At 42.2% G+C, this 19821-nt stretch overlaps 1 protein-coding gene across 1 annotated transcript; it reads left to right on the top strand.

Annotated features, from left to right (window-relative positions):
- The first annotated feature begins 263 nt into the window (after positions 1–263).
- LOC139218940 (putative cytochrome P450 120) lies at positions 264–19521 on the top strand. The gene is made up of 11 exons (XM_070850690.1): positions 264–453; positions 1450–1527; positions 2003–2087; positions 2536–2571; positions 2941–3080; positions 3326–3449; positions 3903–4047; positions 4334–4438; positions 7315–7442; positions 12591–12678; positions 18059–19521. The coding sequence occupies exons 1-11, from the start codon at positions 264–266 to the stop codon at positions 18218–18220; spliced, it is 1281 nt and encodes a 426-aa protein (XP_070706791.1). The 3' UTR covers positions 18221–19521.
- The last annotated feature ends 300 nt before the right edge of the window (positions 19522–19821 follow it).

Below are 19821 nucleotides of genomic sequence, written 5' to 3'. Positions count from 1 at the left end.
GCTGGGTACTTTGGGTAAGCTCAGAGAAAATAGTTCCTGCCAACAATGAGCGCGCAGTCATTCGACCCGCAGGTAGCTCCTGTTCAACCAACAAGATGAGCAGGCGGTGACAGGAGGACCTCCTCTGCACCCGGGCCCAGTCCTGATGAGGTCTACAGCCCCTGTTTGTGGAGCAAGTGTCCCGGCTGCATCCACCTTTCGACTCGGAGGAGAATCAAAATAGAAATAATCATAAAAAGTCGTGGCTTCACCGTCGGCCCCGAATGTCTAAACTAGCAGGAAACGCGGGAGTGTCGGTGCTCGGGGACAAGTCGCTGGAGTTTTACCGGGACCCGGTGAGCTTCTGCCGGCAGCGGATCGAGAAGCACCGGGGAAGAGTGTTCCAGTGCCGCCTGCTGAACAGACCGACCGCCTTCATCTGCTCCGTGCAGGGGATGAGAGAGCTGCTGTGTGGTATGGTGTGTGTGTGTGTGTGTGTGTGTGTGTGTGTGTGTGTGTGTGTGCGCGTGCGTGTGTGCGTATGAACGCCACAGGTGAGCACCACCATCTCAAAGTTCAGTGTAAATGTGTTGTGTTGAAACCAGGTGGTCAATAATATTCTTACAATGACGTTGCACATTTATATTTCTAGTCTGCATCTATATGATGGTTGATGGGATTGTTGGTGCCTTCACTGGTTATAGTCACTGATTTAAAGGGAAGTCAATGGTTTCTAATGAGCTGGCAGTGACCTTTTCTCCTTTGCCTCAAGATAACGAGTCTTAATAATGACTTTCCTCTCACTCGAAGGCACACAATGAACATTTTCCTCCATAAGGGGTGAAATTCACCCCGAGATTAGTCTGATCTGTCATGAGAGAGACTCGTGATGCTGCTGGGGGGGGGGGTAGGGAGCTACTGAGAGCTACGGGAAATCACTTCCAAATATAAAAAGGGAAAAGGGAGGGGGATTAAATGTGCTAATACATCAAATAGATTTCAATAAAGTTCTCTTACACTCACAGTAAAGTACAAGATATAGGAGAATTCTATAGATATTGTCTTCAGAGACTTTAAAGAAGGATGCTGTATTGAGATGTAAAACATACACATGTGAGACATAATGACAGAACAGATGACTTGTTATGAATGTCAGACATTCAATACTTCCTTAAAGGTGTCATGGTGTGATGAGACACTGCAGTTGCTTAGATATATTACAAATGTTTCCGTGTTTGACTTTATTGTTTGTTTTGTGACACTGTGAAGTGATAGTGAAGGTTATTTAGAGGGTTTATTTAACATGTGACTGACTGGATAACTGTCGCACCTCCAGTGAAGCATCCTCAGTGTCTCTTTCCCTCCTGCTCACCTGCTTTGTTTGCAGCACTCACACACAGAATGAAGCTCTGCCGTGTCCTCTATGCTGTGTGTGTACGTCTGTGATGAAGTTTACGTTGTGTGTTTCAGAGAAATCCCACTTATTTGTGAAGGATCCTACTGACTTGATGACCAACATGTATGGTGACACTGTTGTCACCACTAATGGTGAATACACTCACACACAAAACCTCCACAAGTGACAGCTGATTGACAGTTGAACTAATTGGTACTAATATTTAATATAGATATTTAATTTATTACTGGTATCTTTTTATCAAATGTGAATATATCTTTTATGACTATAACTGAATACATTTGGGTTTTGCAATGTTGCTTCAAGAAAACAAGGAGTCATTGAGCGTTTTCACAATACGTTGACATTTTATGGACTAAAGGAGATTGATTAAGTGAAAAAAAGAATCAGTAGATGAATCAATAATGGAATAAACATCAGTTGCTGCCCTAAATGATTTATAGACAATAAGAAAATATTCTAAAGCAAACAACACAAACATTTTTCTACTGTAAAAAAGAAAACACAAGCCGCTCACTACATCTACTTTATACTTCTGACTGTAACTGAAAAAAATGTTCAGCTCTGCAAATATAAATATGAGTAACCTGTATTTGTGTGTTTCAGGTGAGGAGGCATGTCTTCTCCGTCTGTCTCTCACCAGCCTGTTCACAGGAAACTGTCTGAAGTCATCACATGATTATATCAGCAGGTAGGAGAAGTAATGCCAGTGGAACAGATGTTCGGCTTTAACTCACATTAGATTGTGTGGCTGCATTTGACATTTGTGAGGATATGTATTTTATGATGTGGAGAATCACGTGGTTCATGGAACTTGTTCTTATTTTGACTCTAGCTGTATATTTAGAGCCTTTGGTTCAGTGGGTGTCAGTGATGGCACCAAAAATAGTGGCGGAGGACATTTGTTACACAACTGCAAAGCTTTATTGCTGCAGTAGTTGTAATGTGTCCATCAATGCTGAAGGTGTCTTGAGCAAGAACTGACCCAAATCCCCACAGTTATTATACTGCGTGTAATGTGGTGCAGCAAAATGCAAGACATACGTTTGCAGAACACCTTAGAATGACTTCATCTTGTTTGAGACTAAAATGTATCAGCCATCGTGTGTTTGTGTTTCTCTACGTCTTTGTCTCCACAGTGTATGTGAGCGCTGTCTGAAGGACCTTTCTCTCAGGTAACACTTAACAGTTTCTCTGTGTGTGTGTGTGTGTGTGTGTGTGTGTGTGTGTGTGTGTGTGTGTGAAAAAAGTACACAGCAGTTTTATATAGTTGCAAACAAGCAGGAGAAATATCGACGATCTCCATATTTCCTGACATCCCTGTTGGCTTTATTCTCTTATTTTTTGTCTGACTAGAGGTTCAAGCTCCTCTGCTCTTATATATACATATACTGTGTTTCATGATGTGTGGTTGATTCTTTTATTTTCAGTACATTACAGGATTGTAAGCAGTGTTTCGTTCAAGTCACTTCATATTTACATTGTAGAGTCATTGCTTAACCAAGTGTGTGTGTGTGTGTGTGTGTGTGTGTGCGTGTGTGTAGTGGCCAGCCAGAGTGTGTGTACTCTGTCTTTAAGCGTCTGGGCACAGAGTTGGTGTTGGGCCTTTTTCTGAACGTACGAGCGGAGGACCAGCCTGAACTTTACCAGGAAATCGTGCAGCTGTGCACCCAGCACTGGCATGGTAGGAAAACACAGACATGTGTCTGTTGTCTGTTGAAATGCAGCAGTGGTATTGTGAGACACTCACTTGCAAAATGTTTTCTCTAGCGGACATATGTTGTAAGTCAGTTTTGTTGTTGTGCAATTCAGTATTGCAAAATCTCCCTCATTCCCTTTTTATTGCAGTACAATAAATATTACTTTTAGTGTGTGTGTGTTTGACCATCTTCATATGTTTGCTGAGCACCTCCTCCTCTGCCCCTGCAGGTCTGATCTCTGCTCCGGTCAACGTGAAGGTTCCTCTGTGGTCGTCGGGTTTCTCCACCGCTCTGGATGCTAGAGACAAACTGATGGACATCATCAGAGACAAACTGGAGAATGACACCCAGGGGTGAGGCAGCGTGGTAGACTGATGGGTTCTTTCACGCCCAGAACAGACAGATACTCAGCTTCTCTCTCTCGTTTCTGCTTGCTGAACTGTTGCACAAGTTTTCGGTACATTTATGAAAGTTGCAGTGCACGTCTCCATCAGCTACCTTTATGTGAATATATAGTTATTTAGTGAAGGTGTGGCATATACACTGTTTCCACTGAAGAAACAAAAGTCTGTATTACAACATCGTATTTCATCTCCTATTTTTGAAACACTCCTTTTGAAATACAGCAACATTACCCACTAAAAGTCATAATGGTGTCTTTGCCTGTTATAGTGACCTCTCTCTCTCTGTGCTGTAAATCACAGTCTGTTGATCTGTGATTTGTTTATAGTAATAATGCTGTTATTTAATACTGATTTGTTGATCTTAATCTCAGTGTTGCTCTCTGCCTCGCCGACTCTCTTTAGTTTTGTCGGCTCCCTCGGCTCTTTGCCGCTGCCCAACTCCAGCTCTGCCTCCCAGCATCTCCTGCTGTTCATCTCCGCTCTGATCCCCAAAGCCCTGGCATCGCTGCTCACCTCCTTCACACTGGCGCTCAGTGGAAATGAACAGGTACGCAAACGCTGCTTTTATGGCTCTTTGGGTTGTAAGAATGTGATGAGATAAAGCACCTGAAGGAAAAGTAAGGCTTGCCTTTGATAGTAAGTAAAACATACCACTCCAACCCATCATTATGCTCCAGCTCTTCGTCCTCTTAGATTAACACGTCCTGGGAAAAACCCTGTGATAGAAAATAGGTATTAATACAGCAGTATGTGTAAAATGAAAGTTATTACCAGTATTGCTTTTCTTCCTAATACACAAACCTTTTTCCATAACTCTCCATGTTCATGAGAAGACACGTCGGCAAGCAATGGAAGACCCTGATTACCTGCACAGAGTTCTGCTGGAGGTTCAGAGGCTGTGGCCTCCTTTCATTGGTGGACGCCGATTAGCTGATCAGGTAGGACTGTCCGCCCGGGGACTGGGGGGCATCCGACTGATTTTTCATGTAGTACCGGATCAGTATTCAGTCTTTCTCATCCTGTGTTCTCAATTTGAGAGATGTATGGTCACCTTTGGGACCTTCTAAAGCCATTATGACACAGACTTTTCAGGATAATCTGCACTCGTTATCAGTAACCGGTATAAACTGATAAATATGTCCGAGACCAATCTAATCTGAAAAAAAGTCAAGTCTGAGTTTTCACAAAGGATCAGGACTTAAATGTCTCTGTAAATGTGCACTGTACACTCCAGTATTTACACAGGGCAGGAGTTTGTCTGCGGCTCTCATCCTCTAGGTGGCGCCATATTATTGTAGATGAGTCTCCCCCACTGTCCTCTCCCTTATGTGAACTGTACTGTACTGTACAAGAGTTACAGGTGTGAGACAGAGAGCACTGACACCTTACAGGACTTTGTTCCTGATGCACTAAATAACAGTTTGGTCAGTCTCATAATGTTCACAGACTTTTCCTCTTTCAGCTAGAAGCTAAAGTCAGACAATGACAATGACGTTGTTTTTCAGCTTTAACTGATATCAGACTGTTAGTATGTGAGCAGCATATGTGCTTTGATGGCAGCATGACACGTGACAGGCCATTTGACCAATCACAGCATTATGTACTACAGGACTGTTCAACAGCGTGTTGAGTTGACCCCTTGTTTATTCCAACTTGTTCCATCCAGCGTCATTTCCACATGCGTCCTTTACTGGGGACTGATCATCCCTGAAGGTCTGATGAATATCCTAGGCTGTAACCTGTGTATCCTGTATGTATGCTAATCATTAAAATGATCGTTTTGTGGTCTGACATCACCACTTTCAGCCGATAGAATCCGACCTGGTTGGCTTCACAGTGTGTCTGCCTCCTGCCACACCGGGCGTCTGTGGTCGCTGTGACCTCATCAAACAGCCTTATGCAACAGCCCAATCAGAGGCATTGATCCTTCTCTGAGATTGATTGGCTCCGCTCCCCCGGAAGGAAGGAAGGGAGTTCGGCGGGGGGGCAGATCTGGGTTGGCGGTGGGATGATGTGTGCTGGTGACACTGTGAAGCCGAGTGGAAAGTCATTTGTCACTTCTGGAACATTCACCACCACACTTTGATTCCTGCTGGGAAACCGATTCATGATGTGTGGCGTTTTAGAGCATTTTAGATAAAAAAAAGAACTCAAAGAATATGTGTATTTCATTTTTAAAGTTCCCAAGGGCCATGATATTGATATTGTTGGAAAGGACAGTAGTCACAGTACAAAAGCAACACTTTTTAAGACTCCTGACAGTTAATGTCAGTACATATTGCCTTTATAAAAGTGTGGCATCCTGATTGTAACTACATCAAAATGAATACAAAAGGGTTTCATTCTGAGGTCTTGTATAAAATACTTATATAAAGTTATAATGAATTTGATGTAGAAGTTTATGGTCCATTCTCATCCAGTCGTTTCCTTTGCTTCATTGAAAAAAAAAAAATTCAAATTATGACACTACAATGATATTTTCTATTGAATAATGAATGAGAAAAATAACCAGAGAGTGACACTTGTCCTATCCCCTAATATTAGCTTCACTGAGCCTCAACCCCCACTACTAATATAAAGAAAAGCAGAGGAGTTGAAGAGGCGTTTATGTGCAGGCAGGTGTGTAAGAAAGAGAGATTATTAGTATTCACCATCAGGTGGAAAAAGTAGAAGCTCCATCCTGGTGGAACTAAGATATGCAATAGTTTGAACAACGTGAGTGTGTTTGTGTGAGAGAGAATGAACTCGGCAAGGGCAGAGGCATCTCTCAGTGAGAAGTGGGAGAAAGAAAGAGATTTGTAAAAGATTTTCCACTCCAGCAGAGAGAGGCAGAGAGAGAAATGAGAAAGAGGGTAGAGAAAAGAGAAACAGTGATCATGTTCTGTGGCAGTCCATTAGTGCTGCTACTAATGGATGTAGTGAAAAGATGATTTTAAAGGGCAACAATTGGGTAAGTGGTCTTTTTGCCCCAAGGTGGCTCCTTTTTACCAGAGTTTATGGTGAAAACCCAACTCAGGAGATTTTGTTTAAAATGGAATTACAATTTTCAAGTAAGCCAAACACCAGGGATGGAGGGGGGGGGGTGGCTGTGTGAGACAGGAGCTGATCAGTGATATCATCCCATGGCCAGAGAAAAACGGAGAGCGACAGAGTCACAAGGCAGCTGCGTCACAGAGGCTCTTCTGGGTTGGAGGACTTTTCACCCCTGAAGCGGACATTAGTGTGGTGGCCTGAGTTATGGCCAAGGTTGGAAGCTCTCAGCTCTCTCTCTCTCTCTGGAGCTCTCTCTCTCTGGAGCTCTCTCTCTGTCTCTCTCTCTGGAGCTCTCTCTCTCTGTCTCTGAAGGGGAAAGCTTCATATGCAGGCTCTGGAGAGGGTCAGGGAGCGTCAGTGTTACCTTAGGTGGAGGGTGCTGTTTACCTCTTCCAAATAAGGTCAGGGGATCTTCAGTGGTGTCACATGAACCCTTGGCAAAGAATAGTTTTCCGGCTAAAGTGGATTTTTTATATATTTACCATAAAATGCCCTCATTAACACCAGCTTTGACTTGTTACATTTCAGTACTGCCATTTAGTTTGCAGTACCTTTTCAAACTCTCAGTGAATACAGTTACAGATTTTTATAATTTCACAATATTTAGCACTGAAAAAACAGATAGTTGCTGGAAAGTTTCAGCAAAATTCATGGAGATCATGACAAAAATGACCATGACCAGCACTTTGTTTGTTTGCAGAGAAAGAGAAGTGAATGTTAATTAATTTAAAATAATGTGATGTCTCCTCCTCTCTCTCTCTCTCTCTCTCTCTGTGTTTAGGACTCCACCCTGGCAGGGTTTCATGTCCCAAAGGGTCATGGTGTGGTCTTTATCAGCCACTCCGTCCACCGTGACCCTGAGGTGTTCCAGGAGCCGGACGACTTCCTGCCGGAGAGATGGAGCGGAAGGTGAGGATCTTTCTGTTTATTAAGTTTAGACCTCACTGCAGAAATAGAAGCAAGTGTCCTACGTGCTTCCTCCGAGGTTCTGAGGTAGTTTATTTTAGAAGATAATTAATATGAAGCAGAACATCTAAAAGTGAGGTTTACTACAACGAGCTCCACAGACAAGAAGAGCGAAACACGGAATTCAAAAGAAAGAAGAAAACAACCTGTAGTTATGTGTATGTCCACAGTATATTGAAGACATGTAGAGGCTATATCCTACATAAGGGAATGTTTTAAATACATACGTAACAGCTGATGAACCCTCTGAACCACACAGGAAATAAGAGGAAGGATGCTGTCTGTGTGAGGGTTAAAGATCAGTCTGTAGCCAGTATGCCTTAAGTCAGCTGCCAGCTTTCCAGTGGTTCAGCAACTAGCCCTGTGAGTTCTCCCCACTGTGTGGGACCAAGCCTCTCGCATCACCTGTTTCACAAAGACGTGCAGATCAACTGTGCTGTGCCACTTCCTTCTGCAACCAGTGGAAATGGTAAATGGTTAAAATCCTCATTGTTCCTCATTGAAAGATTTTCTCATTTCCTCTCTGTGGGAACTGAACCTGCAACAGTTTCATGACCACAAGGTTAAAGGTTGAGGGAGAAACGTGTTTACAGCTCTGTTCACACACCCTATCTGCCACTCACTGTGACTAACTGTGGTATCACCCCCCCACACACACACACACACACACACACACACACACACACACACTAACTGACCATTAGAAGGAGTGAGAGGGAGGAAGCTTTCAGTGCCCTGACACATTAAGGACTGAGGAAATGCGTCACAAAAATCCATTTCTCACAGAAACCAGAAAGAAAAATCAGTAAAAATGTTTATTAATGTCCATTACAGTACAGTTTTTAAGCACTGGATAACATTCAAACAGAAAAGAAAAGGATGACCAAATAGATGAGTTAATATTAATGCTCAGGGGTGGATGACGGTGTAGGTGATGGTTTGATGATGGATGAATAGGTTTCTGCAAAATGGATGATGTCTTCAGAGTTCGTGATGAAGAAAGGAGGAAGGAAGGAAATTGTCAAACCTAGCCAAAGACTGCTGGTTTTAATAGTGTCCACTAGTAAATATCTGAATAAATACATGTCCATGTCCAGTATTAGACATAAAGAGTACCACAAAATGTACATGCTGTTTACTGTATTCACATTTTGGTGCAGTTTGCTATTTACCATTTACCACATCGATGATATTCCATCAAGAGGGACGAGGAGAAAATGAAAGTATATGTCTGCTAAAGAGGGAGTGCCGCAGAGCTTATCTATCCACGAGAGATCCTTACAAGATCATTACAGTACGTGTCTGTAACAAAGCCGGATCTACAAATAGCTGATGCAATCCCATCCAGCTCTCCGGTGATAAAAACTCACCCAAACATGATGATTTACTGACTAATTCAACTATTTAGCAACACAGCTTCTCTTTTTGCTCGTGGTCTGTGGCCATCCTAAGAGAGGGTGAGGCTGTGATGGCACACATTATGTTCATCATTTTACCATTTTACCAATCACAAATGTGTTTTCTGTGAATAAATACATACAATTCAGATGGATACATTTTGCCATTTTAATCCTTCTACACACAGCCGAATGCTAATCGACTCAGTCTGGGGGTCTAGACTGCAGCTTGCGTTTTGATTCTGTGTGGGAAAATCACGCTGGTTAGCTGGTTTGTTACCACAGCAACCAATACAGATTAGGCTGAGCACACACATGTGACCTGATCACTTTCACATATATTATACAGCACACACACACACACACACACACACACACACAGATAAAGATCAGATTTTGGGGGGGGAGGAGACACAAAAGGAGACAGCTGAAGACAAGCTAGGGGTCCCCCCCCCCCCCGCCCTGTCTGCTACCTGCTCTGGTGAAATGAAACCTGATCCGTCTCCATCACCAGTTCATTCTCTCTGTCTGCTGCTTCCTCTGTTCATGCACTTCCTCCATTCACCTGTTTATTCTCATTCATGCTTGTTCATTGAGGCAACAGAGAAGAGTGGGGGGGGAAAAAATCTATGAATGTATGTATGTAGGTAGCTGCTGCCATGGAAACTGGTCACCTGACACGTCTTTACCAATAGGGATTCCCCTCTGTGCATTTGTGTGTATGTGTGTGTGCAGGGTGGGGGAGAAAAATGCCCTGTGGAGTAGGATGGGATACAGGAGAATGAGTCAGAGAAGATCCTATCCTGCTGTGTGTGTGTGTGTGTGTGTGTGTGTGTGTGTGTGTGTGTGTCTCAAAACAAAAAGAGGGTGATTCTTGTAAGATAAATGTCCTTTAGTTTCATCGTCCCTCTGAGTTGAATAAACCACCATTATGAAATCCCTTTTAATGGAACAGACAGTTTAAATCAGGTAAATAAAATATGCAGACACGTTCACCACCATCAGTTTAAGCAGTTTTGGAGGAAGGATTACCGTCTTCTTCAGTCCCTGTTTTTTAGCTGCCGCAAACATGAAGCAGTATCTGGTTAATTTAGTACTGCTTGGTGACAAATCGAGGTCAAGAAATGTTTTTTTTAATAGCCTCAGTATATTTTGTCTGGATGTGACAATTTAGCCTTGAATTCCAGTCTATTATTTACTTATAATTTTATTTTTCCCTGCATTTGTTGTTTCCCTACATGCCATGGACAAATGGAGCTTAAAATGTATTGTTACACTTGAAAATATAAGTTACACATACTAATAATGCAAAATCTATTCTACACAACACGTTAACTCAGTAATGAGTGCCATTCAAAATGGGCTGAAGTCGGCAACTGAAGGAAGAAATCTATGAATGAAGAGACAGGTAGCTGCTGCCATGGTAACTGGCCACATCACACCCTTTTTTACCAATGGGGATTCCCTGTGCTGTGCTCTGTGTGTGTGTGTGTGTGTGTGTAGATCTTGCTCTGCAGGATGAGATGGGGTGAAAGAATGAGTCAGAGGAGAATTTCCTTGTGTAAAATGTAGCAAATGCATTGTAAAAAATATCTTAGAATATATGAAAAGTGCCTAAAATATTTACCTCTTAATACCTGTGAGCATTCTTTGGACATTCAGTGTTTTACATATGTGTGTATATGTTCTGCATCTAAAATTGAATTTCCCTGAATAAATGAGTCTCTTGTCTGTCTGTCTTTCTGTCTGTCTGCGTGTTTGCTCTACTCTTCCAACCCTCTTATCTTCCGGTCTGTTTCTCTTTCCTCCTACCTGCTTCTCCATCTGTCATCTGTCTTCTTGGCCATTATTTTCCTGTCTGCCTTGATAGTTGCCTGGCTCCTTTTCTTGCCACCTGGCTGTTTAATTTAATGACTGCAGTCCTGTTACATAACAAGCCCCCCCAACAATAACTACAGTTTATCCACATTGTCTGTTTTCGTGTGTGTTTCTGTGGGATGGTTGCGTATATTGTCTGCGGTGTGTGTCCCAGCACATACCGTATCTGTGTGTGCTTTTCCAGTTGGAGGTAAATAACAGAGCTGGCAAGTTAACATCCAAACACCCACACAGGCTCCGGCCGTAGATAAATGAATCGGAAACGCTACCAAACGAGGGATACAAATCTGAGCTGCTGCAGTGTGTTGTGTTTGTAGTTTTAGATAAATCTAAGAACAGGGAGTTTCCTTCTGACATACAAGTCGGTTAGAGGTGTAAATTATCACCAAGTCTTAAATATTAGATACCAGATCAGATCGCAGTTGTTATATTAATATTTTTTAATTAGGGGGAAAATCCATGAATGGGCACAACATCAGACCTAACATATGGAAGTTCTCCACTAAATACATGTACTTGAAAGTTTTCAACTGTCCCAGAGATTTAATTTCTTACAGCTCAGTCGTGGCATTTCAGACTGTTCTCTCTTCACTACGGTAGTAGTAAAATTAATTATACTGCACAATAGATTACACTTGTCTGATTTCCTTCCCATCCACACGGCGTATTAGATGTATGTTTGATATTATGGTGGACTGATGGTGAGACTTCCTCTCTCTTCTTTCTCAGTATCCCAGGACTGTATTGCACCCTACACATCTCACTGTTCCAGGATGGGCCTAATAGTACATTAAACCATTAGACAGATGCTGCAGCGAACACTAATATTCTCCCCTCTCTCTCTGTCACACACACAAAGCCTCTCACACACACTTGGACCTGGGCTATACACACCACTAATGCTTCCTGTTTGCCTTTAATCAGAGCTCAGGTTTCAGGAAGACAGGATGCATTAGTAGTGAGAGGAGAGAGACGGCCTGCATTAGCAGGCTGTTGACAAACCTGTTGGCTGGAAACAGCCAGCATCTCTTTAAGTATATTTTTAGAGGAGTTGCAATGGAAAGTTACAGCGGGTATGGCAGAGAGAGTCAGACTGACAACACGTGTCAAGTTGTGACAGTGAGTCAGGCCCATGTTGTGGTGTCATGCACCTTCACACTTGTGTGTTGTGCAAAGATTTGTTTCCTGTTCAAATTAATACTATACATCAGACCGGAAAGCATAGGCTCTCATCACCATGTCTGAGGGGAAAACCAGCTCCTTGTCTCGCATACACAGCAACAGTGCACACACTAAAACAAGCAGGTTTGAATGAATAACACAATGCTGAATGCTTACTGTTTGGTTGGTTAGACCAGCAAAGTCGAAAAAAGCATCTGCTTTTATGTCTGAATAGCATATGAACAAGGTTTACTAATGTGATTACTATTCCAGTCCTATCATTAGTTGAGAGATTATTATCTCAGTAAACACCTTCCTAATGAGTTCATGGTCTAAATCTCTAGTTTCTACTTCTTCAATACAGGTGATGTTCAATTTTGGTCCCATTTAGAATAAACTTGATGCTTCAAAACAGCAGTCCAAGAACCAATGGTCGATGTCACATGACCACTTCCACTTGCTATATACAGCCCATGGTTTTGTTGGTCATTATACTCCTGAGGGACAAACTATGAATTGGAATTCAAACCTGTGAATTTCTCTTGAACTCTTGAAGCTTTTGCAGAATTTAGATTTTTGCATCACAGATTACTTTGCACACATGGTGTATTTGTGTTTAACCATGTAACATGGAACTTTGTTCTTGTATGTGCAGGAATGCGGGCCAGGAGCACTTCCTGTGTTCCTTCGGCAGCGGGCCCAGAGGCTGCATAGGAGTTAAACTTACCGAAGTCTTCGTTAAGGTGACAAACACACATAAATACGTACATTTTCATTGAGACATTAACATTACCATGAACACAAAGATGAAGTTAAAATGCTGAGATGTTGAGACATTTGTGGTTTAGCAGCCTCAGTTCTGCTGGACTGAGTGAAAGGTCACTGCAGAAAATACTTCCAATGTTGTTGCATCGTCTTAAGGAAGGGAGGAGAAGCTGCAACAAAGCTGACATGTTTGAATTTGCAGAAATAGGACTGTAGCGCTAACAACACCACTGGTTTGAGAGACAGAGTCACTTAGATTGTCCTCATCTATCCACAATAATGAGACCAACAGAACACATTTTTTATATTCTACACTTTCAGTCTGACTTGTTGACCTGAGAAGTCCTTAATTTAGATTTTCACATCATGGTTATGGATGTTGAAATTCATGAATTCTATTTTTTGCATGTGGCACAAACAAAAACTTTACAAAAGATTGTCTGATTTATTTAGGAGTTATTATGGTTGAAAAATATAACTTCTGTAGCTTCAAACTGTAACATAAACTTATAAAGCCCAAAGAAACATGTTCATACACACACTGTGTTTATCACCAGTGGGAGAAAAATGGGAATTTGCAACCAAGAGGACAGGGGCAAATGGAAGTGAGAATTGAAGTGAGCTGCTGGGAAAACCCCTATTCATCATTTGTAGAGGAGCTGCTACTGAATGAAGGAGCAATACCACTGTAACTGCCACTGACTGACATAATATAGCATGTAAACAAAGAGTTTTTTAATGAAGTAGACTAATCATCAGTGACAGAAATAGAGCTGAACCATCTCCAGTCAGCAGAGTGAGCACCGCTCATGGGACTGATTAAATACTTTGGTGTGTGTGTGTGTGTGTGTGTGTGTGTGTGTGTGTGTGTGTGTGTGTGTGTGTGTGTGTGTGTGTGTGTGTTTATTAGAGCCAGAGAGGTACCCAGTTACAGACACAGCAGTACTCACCATAGTCACCAGTGCCTATATGCTCCAGAGACACATAGACACACACATACACAGCTTATGAGAGGCACCAGTACAAGACAGGTGTGTGTGTTGTGAGCCTAGACACTGGGGATTGGGGTGGTGTCACCAACTTGAAAACAACCCCTGTGGGCCAGTGGATTCCCAAGGTTTTATTTGGATTTCCTATTTTTGTTATAACCAATAAAGTAAAACCTTGGACTCTTCTCTGCAAGCGTTCTGCTCTCACACAGCACAAATGCAGTTCAGTGAAGTTCAGTGCAGTACAATGATACCAGGAGCAGAATTAAAGTATCTGCTGTAGCTAGTTAAGTGTCCAAGAGCTGGTTGAAAATGTGTGCGGCTGACTGTTCAATGTATCCAGATGACTCTCTTTGAAATGAGAAGGGGGATTACGTATGTACCTGATAGCTACGTAGATGATATCATGCTTAAAGACTGAGGTTAAGTCTAGATGTCCAGAAAAAGTCAGCAACCCCACAAGATAAGACATGGAAATAATAAGATGCGCATATGCATACATGCAGCTGGACCGTTAGCATACTGACAGGTTCCGTCAGAAAGAGCCGAGTGTCGTGGCCTAGCTGAATTTAGACCCATGCATTGTTTATGTTAATGTTAATGAATGGGATTCAGGACTCCCAGCTTGAAACTGGGATAACGCCTGACAATTCATTTTCTTATTCATTGTGCTTGTTTTGCAGAGGTAGTTTGGTCCAGTGTCTGAAAATGTAACCCCACAAAATGTAGTTAGCTAAGGAAATGTGTTCTTTGGCTTTTGATGGACCTCTTTGTCAGGTTACCGTAGTAAGACACAACGGTTCATTGATTTCTTACACCCCTTCACTCCCCTTCTGCCTGCTGCCGTCTGGCCGTCGGTACCGCAGCATCCGAGCCCGCAGCAGCAGGCTCAGGGACAGTTTCATCCCCCAGGCCATGAGACTCTTAAACTGCACATAGTCTGCAAACAATTTGCACTGCCCTATTTTGCACTTCTTAGCTGTACATTTTATTTTATTTTATTATATTTTCTTAGTTGTATATACCTTATTTTTACTTATATTTATATTTCTTATGTACAGCAGTGTTACTGGGACCAGAGACATGAGAATTTCACTGCCAGTGATTGCTTCATGTAACTGCTGAGCATGTGACAATAAAGTCTTTGAATCTTGAATCCCTTGCTTACACTTTGGTAAAAACCAAAGCTTTAGAGGCCTGCTGTGCCGAGTCACGGTTGTTAAACGGTGATTGAACATTGCTGTTTGTGGAGGGCTTTAGCGATAGGCCAATTCTTTTAGGACATGTGTTTTATGTCGTAACGCTTACATAACTGAGTCAACAATGTATCATATTTTTTGTGCCAAACGCTTGAAATGCTCAAAAGAAGCGTGTGTGTTGAGCCAGGCTGCCACACACTCTTGTTTTCTTCATTCATTGCCAAGTCAACTGCACGTCGCTGTTTCTCAATGAACGTGGCAAGAAGGGCCAGACGAGAGAGCGGTGGGAATGAAGCAGATTGCACGAGTCAGCCAATGACAGGCTTATCTCTGCAGATCACATCCGTTGAGTCAGACTGTTAGCTAACACACTCAGTCTTTATTATTATGCCCACGCTGGAAGATCACAGTCTCTAAGACAGCATCTATGTGTTTCTACCATAGATTATTAAAGAGCAAAAACAGAAACACATGCATACTAACATGATATGGATGGGTGTGTTACTGCAAGCTATCCAAAGTGTTACAGTGAGGAATGACACACACACACACACACACACACACTCATGAGTCATTGTTAATGCTGGGCTTGATTGAATAGGGAAAATCAGGTGAAATGTCCAAAGTGGTTTAATGACCTGCTCTCCTCATTGTTCAGCAGCACAATCATATCTCATTACTTAGAATTGGATTACTTATTCTGGATAACCACAGGCAGCTTGTTTTTTTTTTTTTTTTAATCACTTAAGCAAGTGGCATGAATGGGAAAATGTAGGCAGAACATACTCCTCTCTCCAGATGCTCAGTGAGTAATCATTTCCCCTTCATTGACCCATGTTGTACCATTGCTACAACTGCTGAGCTAAAAGATAAATATTATTACACCACAGGTTTTCTTTTCATTGCTCTTCAGGCTTGAAGTTCACGTTTATTGTCACATGTTCTAGTACAATGAGATGCTTGTTCCCTGGATCTCTTGTCCTTTGTGTACATAAATAGACAAATACAGGCCATCCATAACTCAAAGAGCCCAGAGCATAACCATTTATAGTGCATTCGTGTCTAACAGTGCCCACATGCTATGTACAAATAATGATCAGTGTGATTAGGAGCATCAGCAACTCAGCCGCCTGACTGTCTGCGGAAAGAGACTGTCGCGAAGATGGGTGGTGTGAGATTTGATGCTCCGGTAACATTTTTTAGATGCAAGGAGAGTGAACAGCCCATGGGGGGCTCGTGATGATGTTATTATGGGTTATGTTGTAAATGGGCTGCAGTCGTGGTAATTCTGTGCTGATTTTACAGCATTTCAGCTGTATTATTATGAACACATTGTACTCAACAGTGTCATTTCTGTGATCTGTCAACCATCACTAAAACGGTGGCTATTAATGGCTTAACAGTTTATGCAATGCTCAAGGTTTGTTTGTCATTCTACAAAAAACAGGGTTGCACAACAAATTGCAAGCTACTGTCCCATTCAGCTGCTTCACAAAACGTTGGGTAGCTGGGTGGCAGATGCAGTTTGGACACATTCACTTAAATTCACCCTCAGACATGATGGAGGTGATCCTACTTCTGTAGCCTGTGATGTTCTGAATCACCTGCTCCACATCTTTGGGGTTGTTGGTGCTGAGGTTACCCTTCAGTCTCTTCTGATGTCTTGCTCTGGCAGCTTTATATGTCTCTTTATCACGTGACTGAAAGGCTCTTTGACTGGAGAGTTTAATTTCTGATTTGAATGTAATTTGATTAAGTCTAGTTTAGTTTGATTTATAATTTCATTCAATTTCATTCATGTTTTTATTTATTTAAGATTCACATGAATTGGATTATTACATTTTATACCTTTAATGATTAAGTTTATTGTAATTACAGTAAACATAACAATTTTAATTTTCACTTTTTAAATGTCGTAATTTAAAGCTCTCTTATCCAGCCTTGTACATTTCTATGTACTGATGAATAGTTTATGCCACTTTGGCTGCCACAGGCTGGTCACCTGTCAACCAGTCACTGTAGACTAAAATAATTCATGGTACATGGTGTCATCAGTGGCAGTGGGGTCAGCCTCGCTCCCCACTTCTCTCAGTCTGTTAAAGGACCGACCCAATCCAGCTGTGTGATGATGCAGGAAATACAAACACTCTGCATCACCTTGTCCTTGAACCTTAAGCCTCATTTCCTAATGCAAGCTGCTCTGTCAGCAATAAAACACCACACCATTCAGCTGTTTAAAGTGAATCTGATTGGTTCTGAGCAGACTGACCACTGGCACATACCACCACACACACACACACACACACACACACACACAGAGCGAGAGGAGGGCGTGACCAGAGGAAAAAGTAGACCACAGTGATCTAGGTCAGAGATGTGACTCATCGCTTGTTTCATCCCTTTCCTCCTTCCCTCCCTCCCCCATCCTCATCATCCTTCCTCCATTCCCTCACTCCTTTCCTCCCTTCCACCATCCCCATTCATCCATCCTGCTCCTCCCCCTCCATCAGGAAAACCTTCATTCATAAAGTGGATGGAGGCGGGGCAACTGGCTGATGGATGGTGGATGCGGTTGGTCGGCTCTGTGGCTGAGTATCAGCCAATGGGGAATGCTGGCTATGATATCATCAGCCAGCATGCAGGAGAAAACAGAATATCAATATAACTTCTACACAAACACGTGGAAGGAGTGTGATGTTAACTGGTGACGTTTTGGTGAAAAAAGAGAATTTGTAAAGGGTCAGAAAGCTTTTCTTGAGCCCTGCTAGATGGTCAAATGTGCACAAATATATAGGAGGCGTTTTCTGATTTGAGTCATTTCTGACGCCAAACACGTCCCAGCGACCCACTGTTCTGTTTCAGCTTGGCTTCTGCGAGGTGTTGCGTGGCACCGATATTTCCAAACTTGAAAAACAACATAGAAGTAGACAAAGTGTTATGGAGGCTGTAGCTTTACAAGTTGGAGATTTATTCAGTGTTGGCGGAAGCTCTCGCTCTGCCAAGTGCCTTCCAGTTTAACATCTTGTGTTTGCACTGCTGTAAAAAATGAGGACATTTGTAGTTAAAGTTTTAACTCTAACTATCATCTATCCAACGGCAGAAAGTATGTTGATGTCAATGCAGCAAAGATACACATTCAGAAAACCCCTTTTCTCGCTCTTTGCTGCCAGGAAGCCTGCACATACCTGCTAAAGCACTACAACTGGCGTTTGGACCCTCCATCGCAGAACCTTGAGTACAAATGGCTGCCTGTGTCTCGCCCAGCCAACCCCCCCACCGTCTGCTTCACCCAACTGGATCAGACCAGATCTGACAGGAGCGACTCCTGCTAGGGATGCACAATATGTTAAGTGATGCCTGGTACATTGAAAATAAAAAAAAACACACCAAAAACTGTAGCTAGAGGCCAAATACGCCTGTCCAGGATGTGTAGAAAATGTAGGGAAATATGTGAACGCACACGGAGGGAAGCCAGCAGTCGTAAGGCTTTCCCCTGCTGTATGCTACAGTAATCGTCCTGGGGAAAGCCGAGGAGTGAGCTGGTTTCACTCTGTGTGTTCCTCTGCCAGATATTCAGCAGCTTTGCTTGATGAATCTGCAACAGAAGACAAAGTAAATGACTCATTCCTCCATTCTTCTGTTGTCACAGCTAGACAGCATGTTGTGGTCTGTTTTTTAATGAGTCATTTATGAAGGTTTCTAAGATTCACCATGAAACTCTTGGTCTCATTGAGCCTGCCTTTTACATCAGACGTTGTTTCTCGGTCGACCGAGATACACCTTCCCTTTTTCGCCTGTTCATGGTGCTGTTTGATGTGAACAGAAATTGAAATTGCCTCTCAAACTGCAGCTTTTAATGCGGTAGAAACTACATTTTTTTTCCCACACTGCAGCATCAATATTTAAAGGAAATAAATCCAAGGGAACACTCACGTGCGCTCGTGCACGCAGAGGTAAGCCCTCAGATTCCATCACTAACTGCAAACCTGTCTCCCCTTCCCCCTCCACCACCTAGCAACCACCACTGCTTAGCAACAGTTCGTCATAGCCACACTGACTTGCCTCCTTTTAGTATGCAAGTCTCACACACACACACACACACACACACACACACACACACACACACACACACACACACACACACACACACACACACACACACACCCTCTAACCTGGTTATTTTTGAAAGCAGTTGGCAGTGATATGCACACCATCTGAATCACATGTAAATGATGCCAGTAGGCGTTCCAGAGCGCACAACTAAATTTCAGATAACCTGGATGATTTTTAGCACAAACTAAACTGGACTTTTTTCTGTTACTCGTTCATATTGGAGTGTGGTACACTTTCTTTGTATTGTGTTTTATTTTGGGTGTGATTGCAAGGATCTGTCAAGTGCTGTACATGTTAAATGTAATTTTTATGTTGCCTTAAGGTTTGACGTGTCTTCATGTAATGTTGGTCAACATTATGATACATTATGAACTGTAACATTTGGCGTATTTTGCTTCTGTCATCGTATCCTGTCTCATTTAAATATTCTGTATTTTTAAATGCTCTCAACGTGTCCCTGGACTGGTTTTCAGTTTGGGGTTTGTTAAGATTTTTGGTGTGACAGTGCAGTGGTTTTCAACTCTCAACTCAAAATAAAATGAGTCCCTAAATACTTGATTCATAATTTGAGGGGTGATTGGATCATTCAAGGCATTAGAGGAAGAAAAAACCTTTTTTTTTCAGATTTTTATTTAATTTATACGTTTTTTTTCTTTTGAAATCCTGGACACTTTTATCTCTTCAGGCCTGCAAACGTTTTTCAGATATACCAAGGAAAGAAAAACCTGTCTTTGGTTGAACTGCTTACAACTCATAGTGGTGAGAGGTCACAAGTCGACTGATTAATTTTAAGGTGTCACAAGCAAACTAAAATAAGACA

The sequence above is a fragment of the Pempheris klunzingeri genome, chromosome 19, assembly GCF_042242105.1.
Source record: "Pempheris klunzingeri isolate RE-2024b chromosome 19, fPemKlu1.hap1, whole genome shotgun sequence".
Taxonomy (NCBI): domain Eukaryota; kingdom Metazoa; phylum Chordata; class Actinopteri; order Acropomatiformes; family Pempheridae; genus Pempheris; species Pempheris klunzingeri.
Note: the sequence above shows the minus strand (reverse complement) of the source record. Positions and strands in the feature narration are given on the sequence as shown.

What these genes read in the sequence shown, in the direction of transcription:
- LOC139218940 (XM_070850690.1), top strand. Translation starts at nt 264, where the DNA reads ATGTCTAAACTAGCAGGAAACGCGGGAGTGTCGGTGCTCGGGGACAAG. An exon ending in TCACATGATTATATCAGCAG is followed by an intron (nt 2,088 to 2,535) that starts GTAGGAGAAGTA and finishes TTGTCTCCACAG; the next exon opens with TGTATGTGAGCGCTGTCTGA. An exon ending in GACGCCGATTAGCTGATCAG is followed by an intron (nt 4,439 to 7,314) that starts GTAGGACTGTCC and finishes CTCTGTGTTTAG; the next exon opens with GACTCCACCCTGGCAGGGTT.